This window comes from Gavia stellata, chromosome 10 (assembly GCF_030936135.1).
Source record: "Gavia stellata isolate bGavSte3 chromosome 10, bGavSte3.hap2, whole genome shotgun sequence".
NCBI classification, from domain to species: Eukaryota; Metazoa; Chordata; class Aves; order Gaviiformes; family Gaviidae; genus Gavia; species Gavia stellata.
Window position 1 is genome coordinate 14861741 of NC_082603.1, and position 20689 is coordinate 14882429.

The 20689-nt window shown below is 34.0% G+C and overlaps 1 protein-coding gene across 1 annotated transcript in view; it reads left to right on the forward strand.

Moving 5' to 3' along the window:
• CDC14A (cell division cycle 14A) overlaps positions 1-20689 on the forward strand; it is a 64859-nt gene that overhangs the window by 35680 nt on the left and 8490 nt on the right. The window contains exons 6-15 of the mRNA XM_059821841.1: positions 1479-1545; positions 3723-3785; positions 7049-7136; positions 8969-9199; positions 11492-11630; positions 14335-14491; positions 16822-16937; positions 17395-17442; positions 18874-19002; positions 19936-20255. Coding sequence (XP_059677824.1) covers positions 1479-1545; positions 3723-3785; positions 7049-7136; positions 8969-9199; positions 11492-11630; positions 14335-14491; positions 16822-16937; positions 17395-17442; positions 18874-19002; positions 19936-20255 — 1358 coding nt within the window. The remainder of the gene's footprint in view (positions 1-1478; positions 1546-3722; positions 3786-7048; positions 7137-8968; positions 9200-11491; positions 11631-14334; positions 14492-16821; positions 16938-17394; positions 17443-18873; positions 19003-19935; positions 20256-20689) is intronic.

Below are 20689 nucleotides of genomic sequence, written 5' to 3' on the forward strand. Positions count from 1 at the left end.
GGTTTGCATTGTTTTAGGTTTTGTTGTTTCTGTCAGCCTATTCAGAAAACTGTTACAGCTTTTAAAGATTTTTCTTCTATGTGTGTGTTCCCATTATGGCCTTAAGATTGTTTTGCTCGGAAGACCTTTTTGTTTGCTAAAATGATCTGTTATCCAACCTTCCTCTGTCAAAAATGTATTGTCTGTAAAACTTGTATTTCACAGTTTTGGTATGTTCTGCTAATCTAATGTAAAGAAACTACTCTATGGCTTTTCATTTTTAAAAACTTCTGTGTTAGATTCGGATATTGAAGGTTTATTCACAATTTAAAGTTCCTATTCTAAAACATTATGGCTAACTATTTTTTAATAATCTAGTAATTTGAAAGCTTTTCTAGAGTAGTCTGCCTGTAATATGACACTACCAAAATTGTAGCTTTTAATTTTCTTAAATACGTTTTCTATGAACACTGCTTGCTCAAAATTGCTATACTTATTTTGCTCTTAAAGAATGGGTAAGAATATTCTACTCGTAAAGTACTTGGGATTGAAGGAGCATATCAATATAACAAATTTCATACTACTTACAGCAAGTAGACTATCAAAAAAGGAAAGGTTTTCAATGAAAGACTGACATTTTGAATCAATTATAGATTAAAGATGTATCTGGCTGAAACATAAAATTTTGCTATTCTGATAAATTGCAGTTCCTGGCATTCTAGATAAGATAGCTTAGAGCAAAACTATAAAAGATTTCTTTTAATGAGTGAGTAGGAAATAATCTGCCCAAGCAGAATTTTGTTAAAATGCAAACTGGTCTGAAGCAGACTTTGAAAAGTACTTTTTCTTTTACCACAATACATTTGTTGCTGTTATTTTTTGGTCGTGGTATTTATTTTTATGTTGGTGTCTCTTACTAATTGAATATATTTTGCTTTGGGGTATCCTGTCATCTTTTGAAGAGAAATTGCTATTTTCATAGTGGCAGAACTGAGGTCAAGTAATTTTAAATCTAATTATAGCCGGATAATTTTTAATCACACCTGTAATCAGGCATCAAAATGAGAACCTGTAAATTAAATCCAAACTAGTAGCCTATTTGCCTTTCCTTGTTAGCGTAACTCAGTTAAGACTTGAATAATAGTTAAGGCAAGTTCTGCTTTATTTGCTACTATCCTTACACAATTGAGAGAGGATGCAAAGCTTCCTGTTCCAGGACAGCACAAATAATTTGGTAAAGGTCATGTAGTTAGATGATGTAAAATATGCACTTAAAATAAAATAATCTGTAGTGTCTAACTGCATTTACCATGAGCTACATCTTTGGTAGGGGAGTGCTTTAGCATGAAGAAGCTTCTAAAAAGATGTTGTCTTTGAACTTTAATTCAGATTTCTCAGAGGGAATTGAATAACTTGAATATACTCCGTTGTGTGCTGCCTTTCCCCGAGTTCTTAAAATAATTCTGTGTATATTAAATTCATTTGTATTAAATCTATAGGGATGCTTCATTTGGGAACTGCACGTACAATCTTACGATCTTGGACTGTTTACAGGGAATAAATAAGGTAATAACACTTTTCCTTAGCAAAGCAGATTTAAATTGACTTTTAAAACATGAAGGAAAATACTGTTAAAATACATTAGAAAATCTGGTTTCAATAGTATGCTGTCATGAAGCCTAAGTTACTGAGGACTGTATTTGAGTAGTGACAGTGGAAGAAGGTTACACTTTTGCCTGGCTGGCCTGGCCTTTGACAGCTTTCTGAACTTCGCATTATGAATCAGAATGTGCAAATGCACCAGGCCTGGCTGGGGGAAGTTCTTAACAGTGCAAGGCAGTGCACTAGATCTGCTAATAGATCATTTATAACCATTGGTTATAATGTAACATAAGTTGTTAAAGTCAACCAGACACCTAGGTATACTGTGATTTAATCTGAGCATTTTTTGCACGTAGTTGGCCCCAACTTTCCCCTCAAACACTTGATTCAGTGTTTGACACTAATCTTTTCAGAATTGTTTAGAAAGAGTGAAAGCTAATGTGTCTTACTGGTGTTTTGATGTGTCACTTTCAACAGTCCTGGTCCTGGGGAAAAGTAAGCTCCAATATTGCTTTTTTTTTTTTTAATGTTATGTCACATCTTAATTGGCAACCTTGTGTTATAGTATATACTTCATACTACAAGCAAAGATTAAATTTTGTTCCTCATTTCCCAGTGATCTTGATGAAGGGAGCAGGCTATATGAACAGTTCTGTACAGACACTTCATAGACTATTTGTAATTCTTAAAAGTATGGCAAAACAAATGTTTCTTAAATTTTAAAAAAGAGAGATCAAGCTTAATATTTTTAGTTCTGTGGGGGTGGGAAAGGAGCTGTCAGTTAACAGCAAGACTCTAATTTGTGTGGCATTCTACAGATCCTGAAGCTCTGTGAAGCAGTCAGTGCAGTCACTGTAATTTATCTGCAACAAACTCGTCAAAAGGACTTTGAGAATCAGTTTTTCCTCCTTTGTTCCCATAAAATTTATTACTGAATTTTTGTCCAGTTCACTTACAGAGGTAAAAACGCTTTGAGCAGAAACCGTATGCCTCAATCTAAAGTAAAATCTTTGTCTACCTGGGTAAATTTGGTGTTTGCGTGCACATATATCATATATCTATAATTCAGGAGGCCTACAAATTCTGGAGTGTGGCCAGACAAACACGCTTAAATGAAATACATTTTTCAAAAGCAGCTGTTCAGACAAACCTCTCAGTATCTTAGGTTTCATGACAGGTCCAATCATAGAGCCTATGTTGTCTGTAACAAAGCTATTTTTGTTTTGTCTTAAAAAAGGTGCTCTATATGTAGCAAATAATGGCAGACTGATGATGTTTGTCTTTTAAATCATAATCTGTGGTGTGTTTTTTATCACACCTTAATCCCAGAATGTTGTGTAATATCTATGCTTCTCAGAATGCAGTAGATTCAGTATAAATATATGCTGCAGAACTGTCTTCCACCTATTCCTTGGAAGAAATTTGGGTTATGAATTCCTTACTCATAGAATTGTTTTTAGTATGGTATACACAAATCTTTGGTACAAAATTGGCATATTTAATAACAGTGCAGTAATCAAATACAAAACTTGACTTCTTTCAATCCTGTCATAAATACTGTCTAGAATAGTCTAGTGAACTTCATTCTGTCAGTGGAATGTGTATTAAAAACAATCATAAAGTACAGGTTATACACAGTACTGTGTTCAGTATATGCCATTTTGCCTGGGTATTACAGTGATAAAATCGGTATCATATTAAGTATAGAAAATCAATAAACTCCTACTGTTCTATATTTTGTTACATTAAACTGCATGAAAATGTATTCAGCATAGAAATCATTGAATGAGTGTATGACAAAAAGGGAATTGCTTTTTGTCATCTGCCTTACAGAAAAAACCCATACATAGTGGGGTAGGGAGAAGTAATTTTATGATTTAAGTGATATGCAACAATGTTATGTCCTATCATAATGTCTTTGAAGGGGAAATAATGAGCCTGGAATGCTTTAGTGACATTGGTGGAGTTTTTGTTGTCTGTGTTGTTAATCTGTGCAAAATTTAATGTTGTCTTAACATAGAGGCTTCAATAAGCCAAAAGCACAAACATGTAGTGATTTAGTTTTGATTCTCAAAAACAGTATGATAAAATGAGATTATATATCATATTTCAGAATAAACTGACACCTTGTTGCCTTTTAGGCCTTGCAGCATGGATTTTTTGACTTTAAGACATTTGATGTGGATGAATATGAACACTATGAGGTTTGTACATTTAATGAGTTGAATGTGTTTGGTTTACCTAAAATAAGTTAGAAGATACAGTATCCCACAACTTAAAACATACTGGAAACACATTTTAATTCAAGTAAAACCCAGTGTTCATATGTAAGGTATGTACATCCAAACCTGTACACTGTAGGTGAAAAACATGCAGGATTAATATAGTTGCAATTTCAGTGCATCACATATATCTACAGTTTTCTTGTAGCTCTCCTGGCTTTCAGGACCTCTTTCATGCTTTTCTTGCCTTCCCCCAGGATATGATCCAAGGTCTCTCAGCTGACCCACAGAATCTGTGTTTTCTTTCAACATTCGCTGAGCTGCTTCTTGAGATGCTATTTGTCCCAAATATATGATAAATTTTTTATAGCCACATAGATTAAACACATTTTGAGCTTTTTTTTAGTAAGGATGCATTATATGGGGATTCCAGTAATGAGAAAGCATCCAAAGTATTTCCCTAATGAAGTCCCAGAAAGCTAACAGATGTCATTCATTGTTCTGCCAGCCTTCTTACAACTTCAGAATAGATGCTCTGGATGACTCTAGATGCTTGTAGGACTTTGTTCTGTAACATATACATCTTTATCTGCTAGTAGTAGAAAGTTATCTCAAGCTATATTGCTGCAGAGAACCTCTGAAGTATGCTTGTGCTGCGCCTGTGAACTGGGCTGTGTACAGAAGAAATCGCAGGCACAGAAGGTGTTATATACATCTGGTCCAGAATAGTTGCATGATCTTTGTCTACCATTTCCCACACTCAAAGGAAGGGAAAGGGTTTTTACTGGTCAGTGACAACCGTGTAGTTGTATTGGGCCTTGTCTTTGGAACTCCCTGAAGTTCCTGCAATTGCATTGGATAAGGAGAAAGATATATAAACTAGAAGTCTACTAAACATTTGAATATATATTAAACTCTCTTTTTGGACTTGTGTTAGTTTATTGTAGCCAGTATTCTTCCTCCCAGCCCCTCTATTGCAATTTTCAGAAAACTTGGAAATAATGAAAATAAATTTGCTTAGTCTGAAAATGTTCATTTTATTGTCTTAAGTTGAATATTTCTTATATCAGACAAGTTTAGGGATAATGGCTTTTCTTAAATCTCTGTAACATTTGATAAATAACTGTTTTGTTTTTCAAGCAAGAAGATATGGGTGACTCAGTACATATCTGAAATACATACAGCTATAGGAAATAACTTCATAAATCTTCAAGAAAGAAGGTGAAGTCAGGAGAGGAATAAACAGTGGACAAACATAATTTAAAACGCAAATCTATACAACAGATGTTTGCTGCAGTAGGCAAACTGTAACATATAGCTATTCACAAAACTTAAAAGCATTTGTAGAAGAATTTCTGTATACTGTAATGTTCCATAATGATTGGATTGAGAAATTGGTACAGCCTTTGCTGAATTACCGAAATTAAATGAACAGTTACTAAAATTTAAAGTATGAAATTCCTGCTTTTTTGCTTACTCCTATGTACAAAAGGAAAATGTTTGTTCTAAAAACAAATGATTGTTGGGAATTCTTTGGAATCTGTATACGTAGTAGGTGTTAATCTGCCTGAAGAAAGTATTGAAATAATTGAATAAAGCTATCCCATTATCTTGTTTAATGCCTAACATTAGTTTGTGAAAAGTGCGTATGTGTGAATGATGCTTAAAGTATACTGCCTGCTGTTTGAGTTTAAGAAGCAAGAACTTGGAATCATCTTTAATTTTTTGTTCATTTTTTGGTATGTCTTCTATTATTTTACGCATTGTGGTCAGCTTTATATGTTTAGATGTGTCCTGTACTATGTTTCTAAAACTCTAAATGTTCCAGGTTTTTGCTATGTTAGGTCTTCAAATGTGTAGTTATGTGGAGAAAAGTTGCATAAGACTTAAAGCGAGCAGGCTAAAGGAAATTCTATTTCATGTTTATAGCTCTTTCATCTTACTATGTTTTCAAGGCAGCTAATTCCCCTTTTGTTGGACTAGATGTAAAATACTCAAGTTCCCTATTTTTTTAATAATAATGTTCTTTGCATGTAGTGTTCGGTGTATATATACACACACATACATATATAGCTGTAGTTCAGATTGGTTAAAATTTAAATTATTCACAATAACCCATGTAACTATAAAGAATTACATAATTCACAAATAAAACTGGTAATACAAATATAAAAATACTTTTAACGTATTGAATAGGACTTCTTTCTTAAAGGGAGTAGAGGGGCTACAATATTGAAATTGCAGTCTGTGATACAAATTTGGGGGTGTGAGGGGTCCTGACTTGGCAGCCCTTATGCAACCTTGTTAACTTACAGGAGTTTTCACTGTGTGAGGATATTTGGAGCAAGCCTAATGCGCTTAGCTGAGCAAACAGTTGGTGAATTGATTACAGTAACGTCCATTATCAGAACCTTTCACTCATTAGGATGTTTTGATGAGCTGAGAGCTAAAAAACACAAGCTTAATAATGCAGTTGAACTCAGTGCCATGTCCTTAAAAGTCATGCTGAGAATAACTGCATTGCCAAATGAGGAATGAGCAGCTTTCAATTAAAAAATAAAAAAGTCGTTTCAAACTTTAGTTATATGTTTCCAAAGAAGCTTCCAGTTTTGGCACTGACAGAATTTGCAGAGCCTTTTTGAAGTTTTCATTTAAAAGTGAGCAAGAAATGCAAGAGGTCACAGTTTGAAAGTTTTTTTAATTTAGTCTTTTTATTTGTTTTATACTTTGCTTCTATGATTGCTGGCTCATAAGAGCTTATGCCAATATGGAGATTTCAGTTCCTACAGGGAGAGGATAATTGTTTTTGAAGGGTAATTGGTTTTTAATTTGTTTTCTGTGAATTGGGTTTTTTAGCCAGTGCCTTACAGGGAAGCATTTTTCCATATTCTTTGATTAAAACATACAAGACTGTTGGTGTTTGTCAGTGTTTTTATAAGTAGGTGTCTTAAAAAGCTGAACGCTCTAAGGGAGAAATATCATAGACATAGGATCTTTCTGCTTTTATTGGAAAATTTCAGCAAAATTTTTTGCATTTCATTTTATTAAGAGATTTCTGAGAAGCAGCTTATGGTTAGTTAGTTAGTTTGTCCCATATAGGTAAGCTGGCTGATTACATTTGAAGTGTTTTGTTTTAATGCAGCAAGAACATAGTAAAAAGTAAAATAAAATCTTGAGTAATTTTTTTAACCTTGTATGTACAGATATTAAAATGCTTTTCTCTTTCTCTTCTGAAATTTTTATAGCGAGTGGAAAATGGTGACTTCAACTGGATTGTTCCAGGAAAATTTTTAGCATTTAGTGGACCACATCCAAAAAGCAAACTTGAAAATGGTATGGTGTTTATTTTAATGCTATGCTATAATCTTATTTTTTTTAGCATGTTAAACAGTCACAGCAAATGAGCAGAAGATAATAGACATTTATAGATTAATTTTCATCTTCAGAAATAATCGTACAGTGAACATTTTATACATGATCATAGAACATAATTCCAAAGGTTTTGGAATTCTTCTTTTCTAGAAGAATTCCAGTTCTTCTAACAGTCAGTGACTTTCATTCAGTAGCAGAGTGCCTCAGAAATTCAGGTCCCTTACTTTTCTCCTAGAACCTGACACCTGATGTGATAAGTGTGCAGAATTAAAGTAAGTTGTATAAAGCAAAGGAGCCTGTATTAACAGTGTGGTAGCAAAGACCAGGAAAGACTTTAAAAAGAAGCTTGCCTTTACTACTGAAGATTCTTGGGATGATGGGAAGAACCTATGTGATTCTAATGGAATAAAAAAAGAAATTTGACTGACAGAGGGGAAGGTAGAGATTTGGTCCAGCTAAAAAGAAAATCGGTCATTTAAAATTTGGTCCAGCTAAAAAGAAAATCAGTCATTCAAAAACTGCAATCAGATTTTTGCTGAATTTCACCTTATTCTCTGTGCCATCTCACTCTGTTTATGTGAGCATGTTTTCTGAATATCTACCTTTTTTTTTGACTCCTGCTCTCTCATGTTTCCTTTATGACTGGAATGCTGCTAATTGCATAGTGTCCACTGAAGATTTAAACAAAATCCAGGGAGAAAATATTTAGGTTCGTTTGGGTTTCTCCCCCAATCACTGTTACAGTCCAGTCTTGCAGAATTTTTTCAAAAATTACTTAAACTGTTCCATGGCATTTGGAAAACCTGTGTTTTATTTTTAACCTGTATATAACTGAAAATTACTAAATTAACACTAGTGCTTAAAATCCAGTTATAAGGCTACAAATAAGCCTCACCCAGGTGAGTGTAAGTACACATGACAAAGCTACATTTTTCTCATTATGTTGTGACTCTAATTGCATTTACTAATGCACCTATGAGCTGTGTAAATGACCTGTGTTTTGTCTCTGGAGATAAACCAGTGAATTTGGTCAATGACAGACCTTCTGATTTTTGTGGTAGCTATATTGTTCCTGTGTTTTGTTTGTAAGACTTGATTGTAAATGGAAAAGAATAAACTACATTTTACATACATACATCCTATAGACGTGTGCGTGTGCACACACTCCTTCACACCCTCATCACCAGAGAACATCTATTTGTTCAAAGTGTCCTAAACAGTTGTAGTGTGGTTGGTCCTTGCCCTCCCTCCCCACCCCCCCATCTTCATCTAGAGGATCCTTTTGTCTCTCAGCTGAATCAAGGTACTAAAGGGTTTTTTACTTAGCAGTGGAGCTAGAATATTTCTGGTACTACAGTTTATCCTTTGGCTGTTTCGGTTGTCCGTAGCATAGATCACCAATCTATTTTCCTCATAAACACAGTTTCCTGTTAAAGCATGTTCTTCTTCTTTGATCTGCAACTTGACTATAGATAAACAGCTGTTCTGAAATGCTGAATTCATATATGAGCCTAGCTTTATGGGTAGAACCCTACTTATAGAGAAAAATGGGCTAAACAGGAGACAGTACAGTGTTTCACATATACTGTGCTTTAATTTTTTTCTGATCCTTTTTTAAATTATTTTTATTTTTAATTATTTTATATCACTTAACATGTTTATTTTGAATAAAATATTAAATCATTTTCAGTATTCACATGTTTATAATTCAAAAAAGTTTTTGGGGCGATTTCGATTAGTAGGAGTTTGAACTTCATCTATGACATTAAATGATTGTTGCTTTGTTTTTATAGGTTATCCTCTTCATGCACCTGAAGCCTACTTCCCCTATTTCAAGAAACATAATGTCACATCAATCATAAGACTAAACAAAAAAATTTATGAGGCAAAACGCTTTACTGATGCTGGTTTTGAGCATTATGACCTGTTCTTCATAGATGGAAGCACACCAAGCGACAGTATAGTTCAGAGATTCCTGAACATCTGTGAAAATGCTGATGGTGCTATTGCTGTACATTGTAAAGGTATGTGCACTTATTTATTTCTCAGACTGAAGTTTAAAATAAGTATAAATCTGTAGAGTTTATTCCAGAAATAAAGCATTTAAAAAAATAACTGTGTTGTGAAAGTGATATTGCTTTATGATACTTGACTAAATATGTGACAAATTTGTTATTTTCATATGCACATTAAGTTCTTTCATCCTACACTACTATTTACAGTAACTGACAATCTGTTGTTCGTTGTTCTGTTTTTTCTTAATATCACTAGAAGGCATGAGTTTTAGTTGATGGAGATTTCTCTTTTGCATTATGCTTTCACAGCATTATGATAATTGGCTAGGAAATGCACAAGACTGAAAGGTTTTCTTTGTGCTTTTGGACTGTTCTACATTTTTCTGTGGAGCATGACTTCCACATTTCAAGTTAATGTGAGTTATTGTGATGCCAGCATTTCAAACCAGCCTATTTCAGCAAATCAGCCAGAAAATACATAAAACATGCTTAGTCAAGAACGATTAACAAAGCCTTTGAAGGGTTCGGCTTGATTCATGTTGTATAAGGACATTGTGGAGACGAATATCTTGCTGATCTGACACAAGAATAGTGCTATTCATGCATAATTTCTCCATGAACAATAAACATGCATATCAAAGATAAATAAGTTTATTTGCTAAACAAGTTGTTACTGTGGCTAGAACCCAGAAATTCTGGCATTAATAAGCTGGACATCTGCTAATTGACTAAATGAGAGTATAAATTGTTGATTAGTAGGAGTAGATTGTTGTTCTCCAGGCTTAGTAGCTAACGGAATACAATATACTTTTCTAGTGACTTAGATATGCACTTGTTAAACTGAAGTATTTTTGGTTTTTTGTCTGACCATTTAATAAGCAAACCAGCAATCTCATTCTTTTTAAGTCTTTTATACCCTTCTAAATAAGCCTATACAAAGTTAAATCAACAGTTAATTCAGAGTTAATATATTGTCTGTAGTTTTCTTGTACTCTTATTGCAGAAGTATTCCAAGCACAGCTTTCACACTAGAAATTGCTTGTCCCAGAAGTTATAGAATAGTTTAATGCAAAGGGCTGCTATGGAAAGTTTGTACATTAGCAGGAACTTAGAGAAAAGAACTGAAGTCTTAGATATATATGCAGTTGGTAGATGTTACCTGTAATTTTCAGAGACCATTTTCTTATTCAGATGTATGTTTAGTATAGTACAGCTCTTGGCTATCTATTTGCATGTTGCATTCCTTTTGCATTTAAAAAACAAACGAACAAAAAACCCAAAAACTCTCTCTCTAACAGTACTTCCCCTTTTTAAATGATTCTTCAGAGCTAGTCTTCCAGTATACAGTTATGGGATCCCACTATTTCTGAACTTTTACCTGAATCATCTTAACTTTCCAAAAAGTCACAGCAAGATTGTAAAGAGCTTGTAGCTGTGTATGGAATTGTCAGCAAGGATGTCTGGCTTCTTAAGAGAGTTTCCATTTAGAGAGTTGTTGGTGCATAAACAATAGCTGGCCACCATGAGACTGTAAATTGCAAATATTGTATTTGCAGGGAAATAAGGTTTAAATGGGGAGACACTTTAACAGTACATAAGATACAGGGCTAGAAAGATTAATTCTTACTCTGTAGTTAGAGTTTTGTCTGATAGTAAAAGATTATTTTTCTGTCTCTCTATTTTCCCTTTAAAACCAGGATTAGTTTGTGATTTGGGGGGTAATGGGTTAAATTATATTAAGCTATTGACATATATAATTATATGCTGGTCAGCATTCATTGCTGTTTATACAGATAGCAGTGAATAGCTTTATAAGTTGGTTTCAAAACAAAACTGATTGAAAAAGAAAAAGCCACTGGCTGAGAAGACACATCTGTTGTGTTGTATTTGCATGTATCTGAGTCTTGATTTGTAAAGTATGTATGTTAGCCTCTCAAAGGTACTTTGATTTTATTTTTTACTGGTTTTATAAATACGAAGTTTGTATCCAGCTTGGTCATGGATTTTTTTTTTTTTTTTTAAATATCGAGCTTCTTTTTTTTAAAAAGTTTGAAGTAGAATTGTACAAATGCCAAGAGTGATCACTTTTGCATTTGTTCTTAAACACTGTTAACTTTGTTTAAGTATGATGTATTTGTTCCTATATCTACAGTATTGAAATCCAATTATGTGATAAATAGGGTACTGAATCAGAAATTCTTTCTTCAGATATTAAGGTGGTGAATAACATTGCAAAGAAGTCTTCTCATATCCCATACTTTAATTTGGTATGTGAATATATGTGTATTTGTGTTTCTGTAGCTGGCCTGGGGAGAACAGGAACACTGATTGCCTGTTACATAATGAAACACTACAAGTTCACACATGCTGAAGCCATTGCTTGGATAAGAATATGTCGACCAGGCTCTATTATAGGACCCCAGCAACACTTCTTGGAAGAGTATGTATACCTTCTTTGCTACTAAGAATCAACTGCTTCTCTACATCGTTATCCATCTTGCACTATTTATAGGATCTACTTTCTGTCTACTGATGTCATATATTACTGCCTGTTGCAATATACTTAAGGTTAGTTAATTTGGGATTGAAACCAAACTTACTCAGTAGCAATCGTCTTCTCTGGAGTGGTATGCATTTTGTCACCTTAAGGAGCAGAGGGTCTCAAGACTCTGCATGTTTGTGTCCTAGGGGATTTAGGAGTTAGACAAATGTGTTGGAAGTGTAAAGTCCAGATGTGGACAAAAGAGTAAATCAACAATAATGATTTATTAAAATATTAACATAGAAAGGATAGACTTTTTATATAGCCTATGATGACACTTAAAATTAACCTTACAGTACTATAACTGATGTTTTTTTCTTTCTTGTAACTAAAGATTAAGTATGTATGTGGTGGACAGCTTATGGTATCTGTCAGATTCCTAGCATAATGTATGAAGCATTTCTGATTTGGAGCTAATAGTCGTTAGCAAAACAAATGTATGGTTTTTAATACAGCTCCTTCTCAAAATTGACTGTATACTTTGGTTTCAGAACATTTCATGTACAGATCGATAATTTGAATGGGTGAATCAAGGTTTGATCCTGCCTGGAAAGGAATGACGAGTTTGCAGTGGCTTCAGTGATGCAGACATTAAGTTTAACTTCATAGTGATTTCTACATTGTGCATTTACTATTATAATAGTGGTTATGCTGATATTTTTGAGTTGATACCATGATGTTTAGTTGGAGGCATTTTCACTGTTACGAGAAAAAACATTTTGAGAAAATCCACCACAAATTTGTCTAATTTTGGAAAAAAAGAGAATGCCACAGCTCTGCTAGAATGTGTAAATACAGTAAAGCATGCACTGACCTTGCATCTTAAAATCCATAGGATATCAGAGGGGAAAGGAGGAGTATTACTGTAATTTGTCAGAGAAATTGAGCATGAATGAGAATTCCTATTTATTTTCCAGTGCAACTGAATGGGCGCTCCTTTGAGAGGTGGCCTACCATTATTTGAAATACTGTGAATCACAAACTTTCACAAACCACAAGTGCTCGCTGAAGGCAGATTAAACTTACACACATCATGCTGATGCTTGGATGATGCACTCTTAAAAATAACTTCCACAATGGAGCAAAATTAAGAGGGAAAGGTAGTAGGTAATGTGATTAGTAAGTGCTGTTTACTTGAAAAATAGGAAAAACAGGGCCCATGTCTTTTCTGCAGTGGTGTATAAATATATAGTTTGATTTTATAGATAGGCAAAGATCCGTCAGATTTTTTCATTCATACCTACATTATTCATAGCTAAGAGCTGTAGTATTGTTCAGTAAGAATTTTCTATTGTCCTAGCGGCAGTAGATACTGGTTTTGAAAATCAGGCAAAATTCAAGCAATGTCACCAGTAGTATCAAAATGGGATTGAGAAAGAAGGAGCTAACATCAGTTGCATCATTCTAATATAAAATATCTTGCCCTCAAGGCTGCAAAGTTGCATCTGATAAAAAGGTAAAATCTTGCAACTTCGATCTCCCAATGTTCATAGATGTCAAAACTTCATCTCTTAGGTTCTTTGAGAGTTATTAAGGGAGGTTTGAGTAGTTTTTTTTATAGAGACCCTCCCACCCAAGTATGTATCAAATCAATTTGTTACTGTGAATGCAGTTAATCTTGAAAGATTTCAAAGGTATTTAAATTCAAGCATGTTTTCTAGGCTACTTCTCTTAGGTTGAATAAGTGGTGCTCCCTGTCCCCCCCACCCCCTCCTTCTCCCTTCTCTTGATGTTTTCTTGGGACGTAGTGAAATTTTTCTGGAAGAGCTTACCTTTCCCATTTGTTATTGAGCAAGTTTAGGCACTTGGCTCAGACTACTTGGCTCTTAAGCTTTGCCAGAATATTTTGTTTTCAAACAAAGAAAAGTTTCCAGTGAAAATATATTCTGATTTAATTCCTCATTCTTTTTTTCTCTGTTCAGTATAGGAATTTAATGTTGTTACAAGAATACGTAATAGGGTCTCAGTTCTTGGATGGAACTAGCATGACAGGTACCTACCCAGCAATCTTCCTTATTGAGGAATAATGCAGTCTCATCAACAAAAGCCTGCTTAGCCCATGCACATTGTAGCAATTTTTTTTTTACCACCTGTCTGAAGGACATGATCTTTCATTTTTTTGAAAATTGATACCAGAGTCCTGTTCAACTTTACATGACTATGACCACTTCCACTGTGCAGGTCAGCTGTAGTTTTACTGCACAATACCTATATACACAAAAGTCATGCTAATAAGAAGTTGGAAAGTGCTGTATCATCATTTATTCTACACATTATATATATAAAAGCATTATTTTATATGAGTTTTTAAGTTGTGTTTTAAAAGCCTTTAAAATATCATTGCAAATTCCTGTGATGGCTACAGACTGGTTTGATGATTCTGGGATTTTTTTTTGTTGTTGTTGATTTTAACCATTGAAAATTATTATTTTGGGTTTTGGCTTTTTTTCTTTTGTGATAGACATTTGATTTTTTTTTTTTTCAGATGAAGATGTACAGAAGATTCAAATGTTGGCAATCTGTAAAAGTAGCATGTTTTCATATTGTTTTTACATGTGTGCAAATTTGTTGATATTAATTGATTTGGGTTTGTATCCTAAAGGAAGCAAGCAATGTTATGGCTGGAGGGAGATCTCATCCGATCAAAGCAGAAACAACGAGTAGTTGATGGAAACATCAACAGAGTTCTTTGTGGCTTGAATGACATTTCAATCAGTGACAGCTTGAATAAAGTGCAAGACTTGGATCAATACAGGGAGGTAAGAGTTCGCAGGAAAATTTCAAACAAGCAGAGCTAGAGCTGATCTTCTAATAACTAGCTATAGGTAATTTTTAGATTTTTTTTTTTAGGCTCGTATCAGTACTAGATAGCTTTTTCACAGCTAAACTTTTTTTAGTAAGTGATAATTAGAACAAATCTCCACTTTCCAAAAAAAAAAAAGGAAGAAAAAAGCTTATGTTACATTTAAAACTGTTATAGGTAACTTTGCAAACTTCAAAAGTTTTGCATTCTTTCAAGTCATTCTTTTCCTCCTGAAAATCTATTTATTCCAAGTTTCTAGCTTAATGCGTGAGTGCATAGATGTCCATCCCTTTATCACAGTGTTATGGATTAGTGATGTGATGTGTACATTTAGGGTTAAGAACCTTACAATTATTTATTGGAAGCATAGACATGAAGTGTGAACTAAAGTGAACATAGTTCTGCTTCTGGGCTAGTAAAAATCTTAAACTGTAGTTTCCTACAGTATCTGTGAGAAGCAGTTTAGAGGAACTATGCATTTGATTAATCCTGTCTTAGCTCTGTAATAACTAAAGAGCTGTTATGTTGCTGTCGGAATCCTTTACTTGATGTAAAAGACCAGGGATGTAGTGGGCACCTTCTTCAGACTTATTAGTATGAATTAAAATAATCATCGCTCATGTGATCTATCATAATCTGGAAGAGCATCTTGAATGCATTTCTGTAAAGGTGCTGTTTCCCTTTTGGAAGTTCAATTTGTGGCTTGGAATATGTAAAGTTAAATATCTAGATTACTAACTGGAGACTATAACACTGTGTAGAGATGATCTTATATGCCTAACGAAAACAGCTGGCACACAGCCATCTGGGTAAAAGTAATGTTTTTGTAACTGAGCTACTACTAGAACTTCAATGCTTCCAGTATTCAAGGCAACTTACTTGCAGGTAACTCAACTACCTGTACACTGTGTAGCAGCTTCTGTACAGATCCACAATATAAATTCACAGGGCTGCTTTTTCATACTGTAACCCTCTCTAATATATATATTTCAGTTTTTTACAGATGTCATACTAAAGCTCTTTACCACTCAGTTTTCAAACCATTTAACTTATCTCTTTGGATATTTGGTTATATTTCAAGACCTCATTATACTAGGCTCTCTAGAAGCTCAAAACAAAGTAATGTTCCCAGTCCCAAAATTGTGGAAGTTCTAAGAATCAGAGGACAGAACAGCTACATGCAATAACTGTTGGGCAAGTAAAGACAGTGAAACAAAATGTATCAGCATTTGAGGCTGAATGATAGGTAACAATGGCCTAGCATATAATCTTCAATGAAATCTAGCTAAAATATTTGTACTTTCCTATAATTAATGCAACACTTGGACTATCACATCATTTGATTAACTTCTATTGTATTACTACTTCTGTCAATCTTCATCTTGGTTAATGGCAGAAACTATTGTTCTGTTTTATGCAGAGCAGTGAGATCACTTAGGCACAACAGGTACTGCAGTAATGCAAACAAATCTGAGGTCAAATGAAGCATAGTAGATATAAGGTTTTTTCATTTGGCAATTTAAAAAATCACAGTTCTCTTCTTGCTTTGTGTAACTTTCATATTTCTCTGCTACTTAAGATACTGACTCTGTTTAATACTTGGGTCTTAGAAAAGTATTTTGAGATCAGTCAGAAATTATAAATAGACATTTAAACAGTGATGGCATACACTTTTAATATTTCTTAGGTTTTATAATGTTTTCTAAAACTAGAAGTAGTACGATAAAACTCTGACATCTGTTCACCCTGTATTTATTACTAAGTTCTCATAGGGAAATTTTTTTCAAAACCGTTTTTCTAGAAATCATGAGACCTTTTTTAAAAAAAAAACAGTAATTTAGGAAAGTTTATTTTTTAGCTCCTCTTGCAGGACACACAACTTTATCTAAATTTCTTCCTCATCTTGTGCATATCACAAAATTGTGTGTTACTGCTTCCCTTCCACATTGATGATAACTTTAAAAATAGTTATGGAGGAAGGAGTTGGAGATTAAGTTCTATAAAAACAGGCTTCTTTGAAGTAAATAAATACTGGCATTAGACTCAAGCATCCTGAACTGACTTTGAGGTCAAATTCTGCAAAAAGGCTCTGTGAACATGCGTTTGTACAGATGCATTTAATTTACTGGAACTGTGCAAAAACAGAGTAGTGCTCCGTGTATGCAGAAGACTGTAGATTAGCCTTTTAAATCACAATCTTTGCAAAGGAGATGTTCAATCCTTTGAAACTACACTACTCCTAGGGATTTTATATATTTCCTTGCTTGCATATTTTGTGTTTCCCAGAATGATTTTGAAGATAAAGCAGGTGTGGAAACTCAGAATGGCATGACGCAGGGAGATAAGCTTAATGCCTTAAAAGGTCGAAGACGGCCATGTTCTGCTACAACTGGAGCTCTGAGGTAATTAATTAAATCTGAGGTCATTTGCAATATTAAATTCAGTCTTCTCTTCCCCGCCCCCCCACCCACCCTTCAGGATACCTATTTATTATGTAGCAGTAAAAGACAAAAGTTAAAAAAATATTTCAAAACCTTTAGATTTATATCTATCTAGCATTTTAAAACTAATGTCTCAAACAAAATATTCTTCAATGAACTTAGTTATCTTTTTATAATTACTTTTCTGTACTCCTTATATAAACTTCGAATTTTTCAGAACCAGTAAAAATGTGAAGTTTGAAAATAAACCTGAAGTACCTCTCTGTTGTTTAACTGTAAATTAAAATAATGATTGTCAATAATTCTTAACTCTTGTTAGTCTTGTAATTTAAAGTGAGTAGGAGATGTGCAAGTATGCTTTGGGGGAAGGGAAAGGCTTTTCATCCTTTCATAAAGATTGCTGCTTCGGTTTCTTTAGGCTGCAAGACATGAAACTGCACACCAGGTCAATATCGCAACCTTTCAGGTATTAAAATTTTAAATTAATTAAAATTATAGTTCTAAATGTATACCCCTCAGGTCTTAAATATTCAGTGTTTTGAATTACACTTATTGTATCAATTGATTAGTAATTTCAGACTTCTGAGAAGTGGCAGGTAACAAACTTTTCTAAACACCTGCTAATAGGTGGAAAAAATTAAATCTAATGGACAGAGGGGTACAGCTCTGCTTCAGGGATACCATGAATTCTTCTTAATAATTAGCACATACAAGTAATTTCCTGTCACATTTTCTAATATCTATGCTGTTATGTAATGAAGGATGACTAGTTAACTCATAACCACTTTATCTCTTTAAATACTTCTTTCAAAAGCCTAAATTGGGTACATGTTGCCTGTGCATCACAATTTTTGTCCTGTGTGTTTTAGTAGATGAACTAGAGGTCTTGCATAGTGGGTACAATCGGTACTTTTTTTTTTGAAGATGTACCACGTAAATTCTGAGTTTTAGTACCTTTTCATATTCTAATACAGGGTCCTCACTGTACGTTTTACTACATGCTTTGTTCAGAACTTTCTGTGGAGCCAATAAAGCCAATAGTTTCTTCTCATTTTCTAAATTTTTATTTCATTTATGACCTCTACTGATCTCAAATCAGTACTGACAGTGCCCCCCCAAAAGAAAAGAAAACGTAGAGTGAAAATTGACTTAATTTTAAGAGTTACAGGAATGGCAGAATTGAGTCATTCCTTCTGTGCTTGTAGCTGGTACTCAAGGTCTTTCATCCTTAAAGAGCTGATCATGATAATATCCCCTGGTCTAAGGATGGAGAGAATTTCATACTACTGCGAGGCTATTTGTTTATTAGTTTTTAATAAACTAAGATGGACAGCTATAATGCTAACATTTTTGAGTAGTGTGGTGTACCATACTTACAGCTCATTATCAAAATATGAATAATTTAGTCATTAAGAGTCCCAGCCTAGAAAAAGCTGTATGTTCTATGCAACTTTGTAAAAATGTTCTTACTGTCATTTGGAAATGATGATGTTCTCATGAAAACTACAGTGTTGTTTTTTTCTACTCATATTTACTTTATAAGCACAAAAAGTATTCTTTCTCAAATTTACCATATTTAAAATTTATAATCAAATTTAAAATAAATTTGATACAAAATGGACACTTTGCAAATTATCAAGGTGAAAAGTAGCCTATAACTACATAATATGGTACAGCAGGGAAAATACTTGAGTGGAATATTTGAAAAGTTTTTTTAAAAGATATTTGAAAACAGGCAAACTGTTGAGTTCTTGCTGTTGAGTTCTCAGTACTCAGACTTGAGAATTCCCACTTTTAAAAATACCAGTCTATGTATTGAGAGACTGTATGTGTTTCTGAGATGTATATTTCAATTACAAAAATCTTGCTTCTCACTAAAACTCTGCACTCCTTTTAGACTGAATACTTCAGGTAGAACAGAAGGATCCATGTCTCCTCTGAAGGCCTCCAAAGCGATGGCAGTTAATTCACCATCTGCAGAAAGAATAAGCAGAATTCCCGCATCCTCAAGCTCTAACCTTAAAAGGTTTTTTTCTTATTCTCATTTTGGTACAAATACTTACTGCAGTGGTTTTCATCACATACGCAGTCTGTGAAGCGCTTGCTGTTCTTTGGTGTAAGAAGGCTTAAATTTACTTACAGTGATTTGCTGTTCCACTAGCCAAACTTCAGTTGCCTGCAGATTTAAAAAAACAAAACCTATACTACTGGTATGAGAGTTTTGATGGGATTGTATCAAGTCAGAAACGGTATTACGTTGCCTAGGGTTTTTGGGGGTTTTTTTACTCATCTGAGTTTATAGAAGTTTTTCAAGTATTCCCACAAGTCTATATACTATTAATCTCAGAAGAATACTGAGTGGTAATTAATATGATTTTTATGAAGCCTTGATTTATTGCTATTTAATTCCATTATTATACTATTGTACTAAGGAATTATGGATTTTAAATGAAATTTAGAATGATTGATGCATTTTTAATAATTTCTAAGCACAGATATTTATTTGAAGAAAATCACTAACTTAGAGAGATATTTCAGGACACCCTATTTTTAGTCTCAAATTTTATCATAGTACTTCTTGGTTACTTGAAGACTTGTATCACGTTACTGATTTCAAGAAACAGAAAAGGAGTTCTTAAACTGTTACATGTACACAATGTACTTCAATGTAGATCAGCCACTGCCTAAACCTTTTAACACCATCTCCTCCATGTGCATATGGTTTGACAGAGGTGAAAGCTGGCCATGGTAGTGCTTGAATAATCAAAGTTTGGGAACTCCTGACAAAGAATTCTGTTTTTCATTATTTGAGAGCTAGAAGATGAACCCGTGTGCAAACACAAATTATTTTAGAATGGTCTGTTATTCATCTAATGTCTTCTGAATTGTCTGTTATTTTTTTATATATCTGTACATACCTTGTGTGTATTTTTTTTTCCCACATGTGTTTTCTATCCAGCGTTTCCGTAAACTCCAGACTAGCCAGTTCTCTAGGGAACCTGTATGCTGCTTCAGATGATGATGATGAGAGCAAAATGACATCATTGTCCTCTAGGACAGGTTTTTCTGTGACACAAATCTCCAGCCACTTGAATGGCAGCTTGCAGCTGCCTCACAGAAATAACCCTGAACTGAACAACAACTTATACAACAGAAACAGCAGTAGTGGCAACAACCTGAGCAGCCAAACCAGTTTTCACAGCACCGTGACAAATGAGTTCGCATCAACTTTCCTTTATGGGCCTTACAACTCCTCCAGCACAGTAGCAGAGTCAATCAATTCCTGTAAGTTCATAGTCACAACAGCACTCTCAGGCATCTGACCGATGCTTATCTTCCTTGCTTCTGCGAGCAAAGCTGTCACAAAAAAAATCTTAACCCAGCATAATTCTCTGACTTCCTTTAATGTTTCTGAATAGCACCTTTGTCTGTTACCTTTTTAAGCTTTTTTCCCATCTCTTTCAAGCAGCTAGATCATGGAGGGTTCATGAAAATAAATCACTGCAGAACATAAACTAACACCTTTTCTGATATCTTTTTTATGGACCTTCTTACCCTTTAGATTTTTTTTTATTTCAAATAATCCATAACATAGTTTATAAGTTTATTATGTGTCTTCATGCAGTAATAGATTTAAAGAAGCCTTTGTATGTATCATACTAAATGGAAGATAAAACATTCTTAAAGATAGGGCTCATTTGAAAGATTGAGTC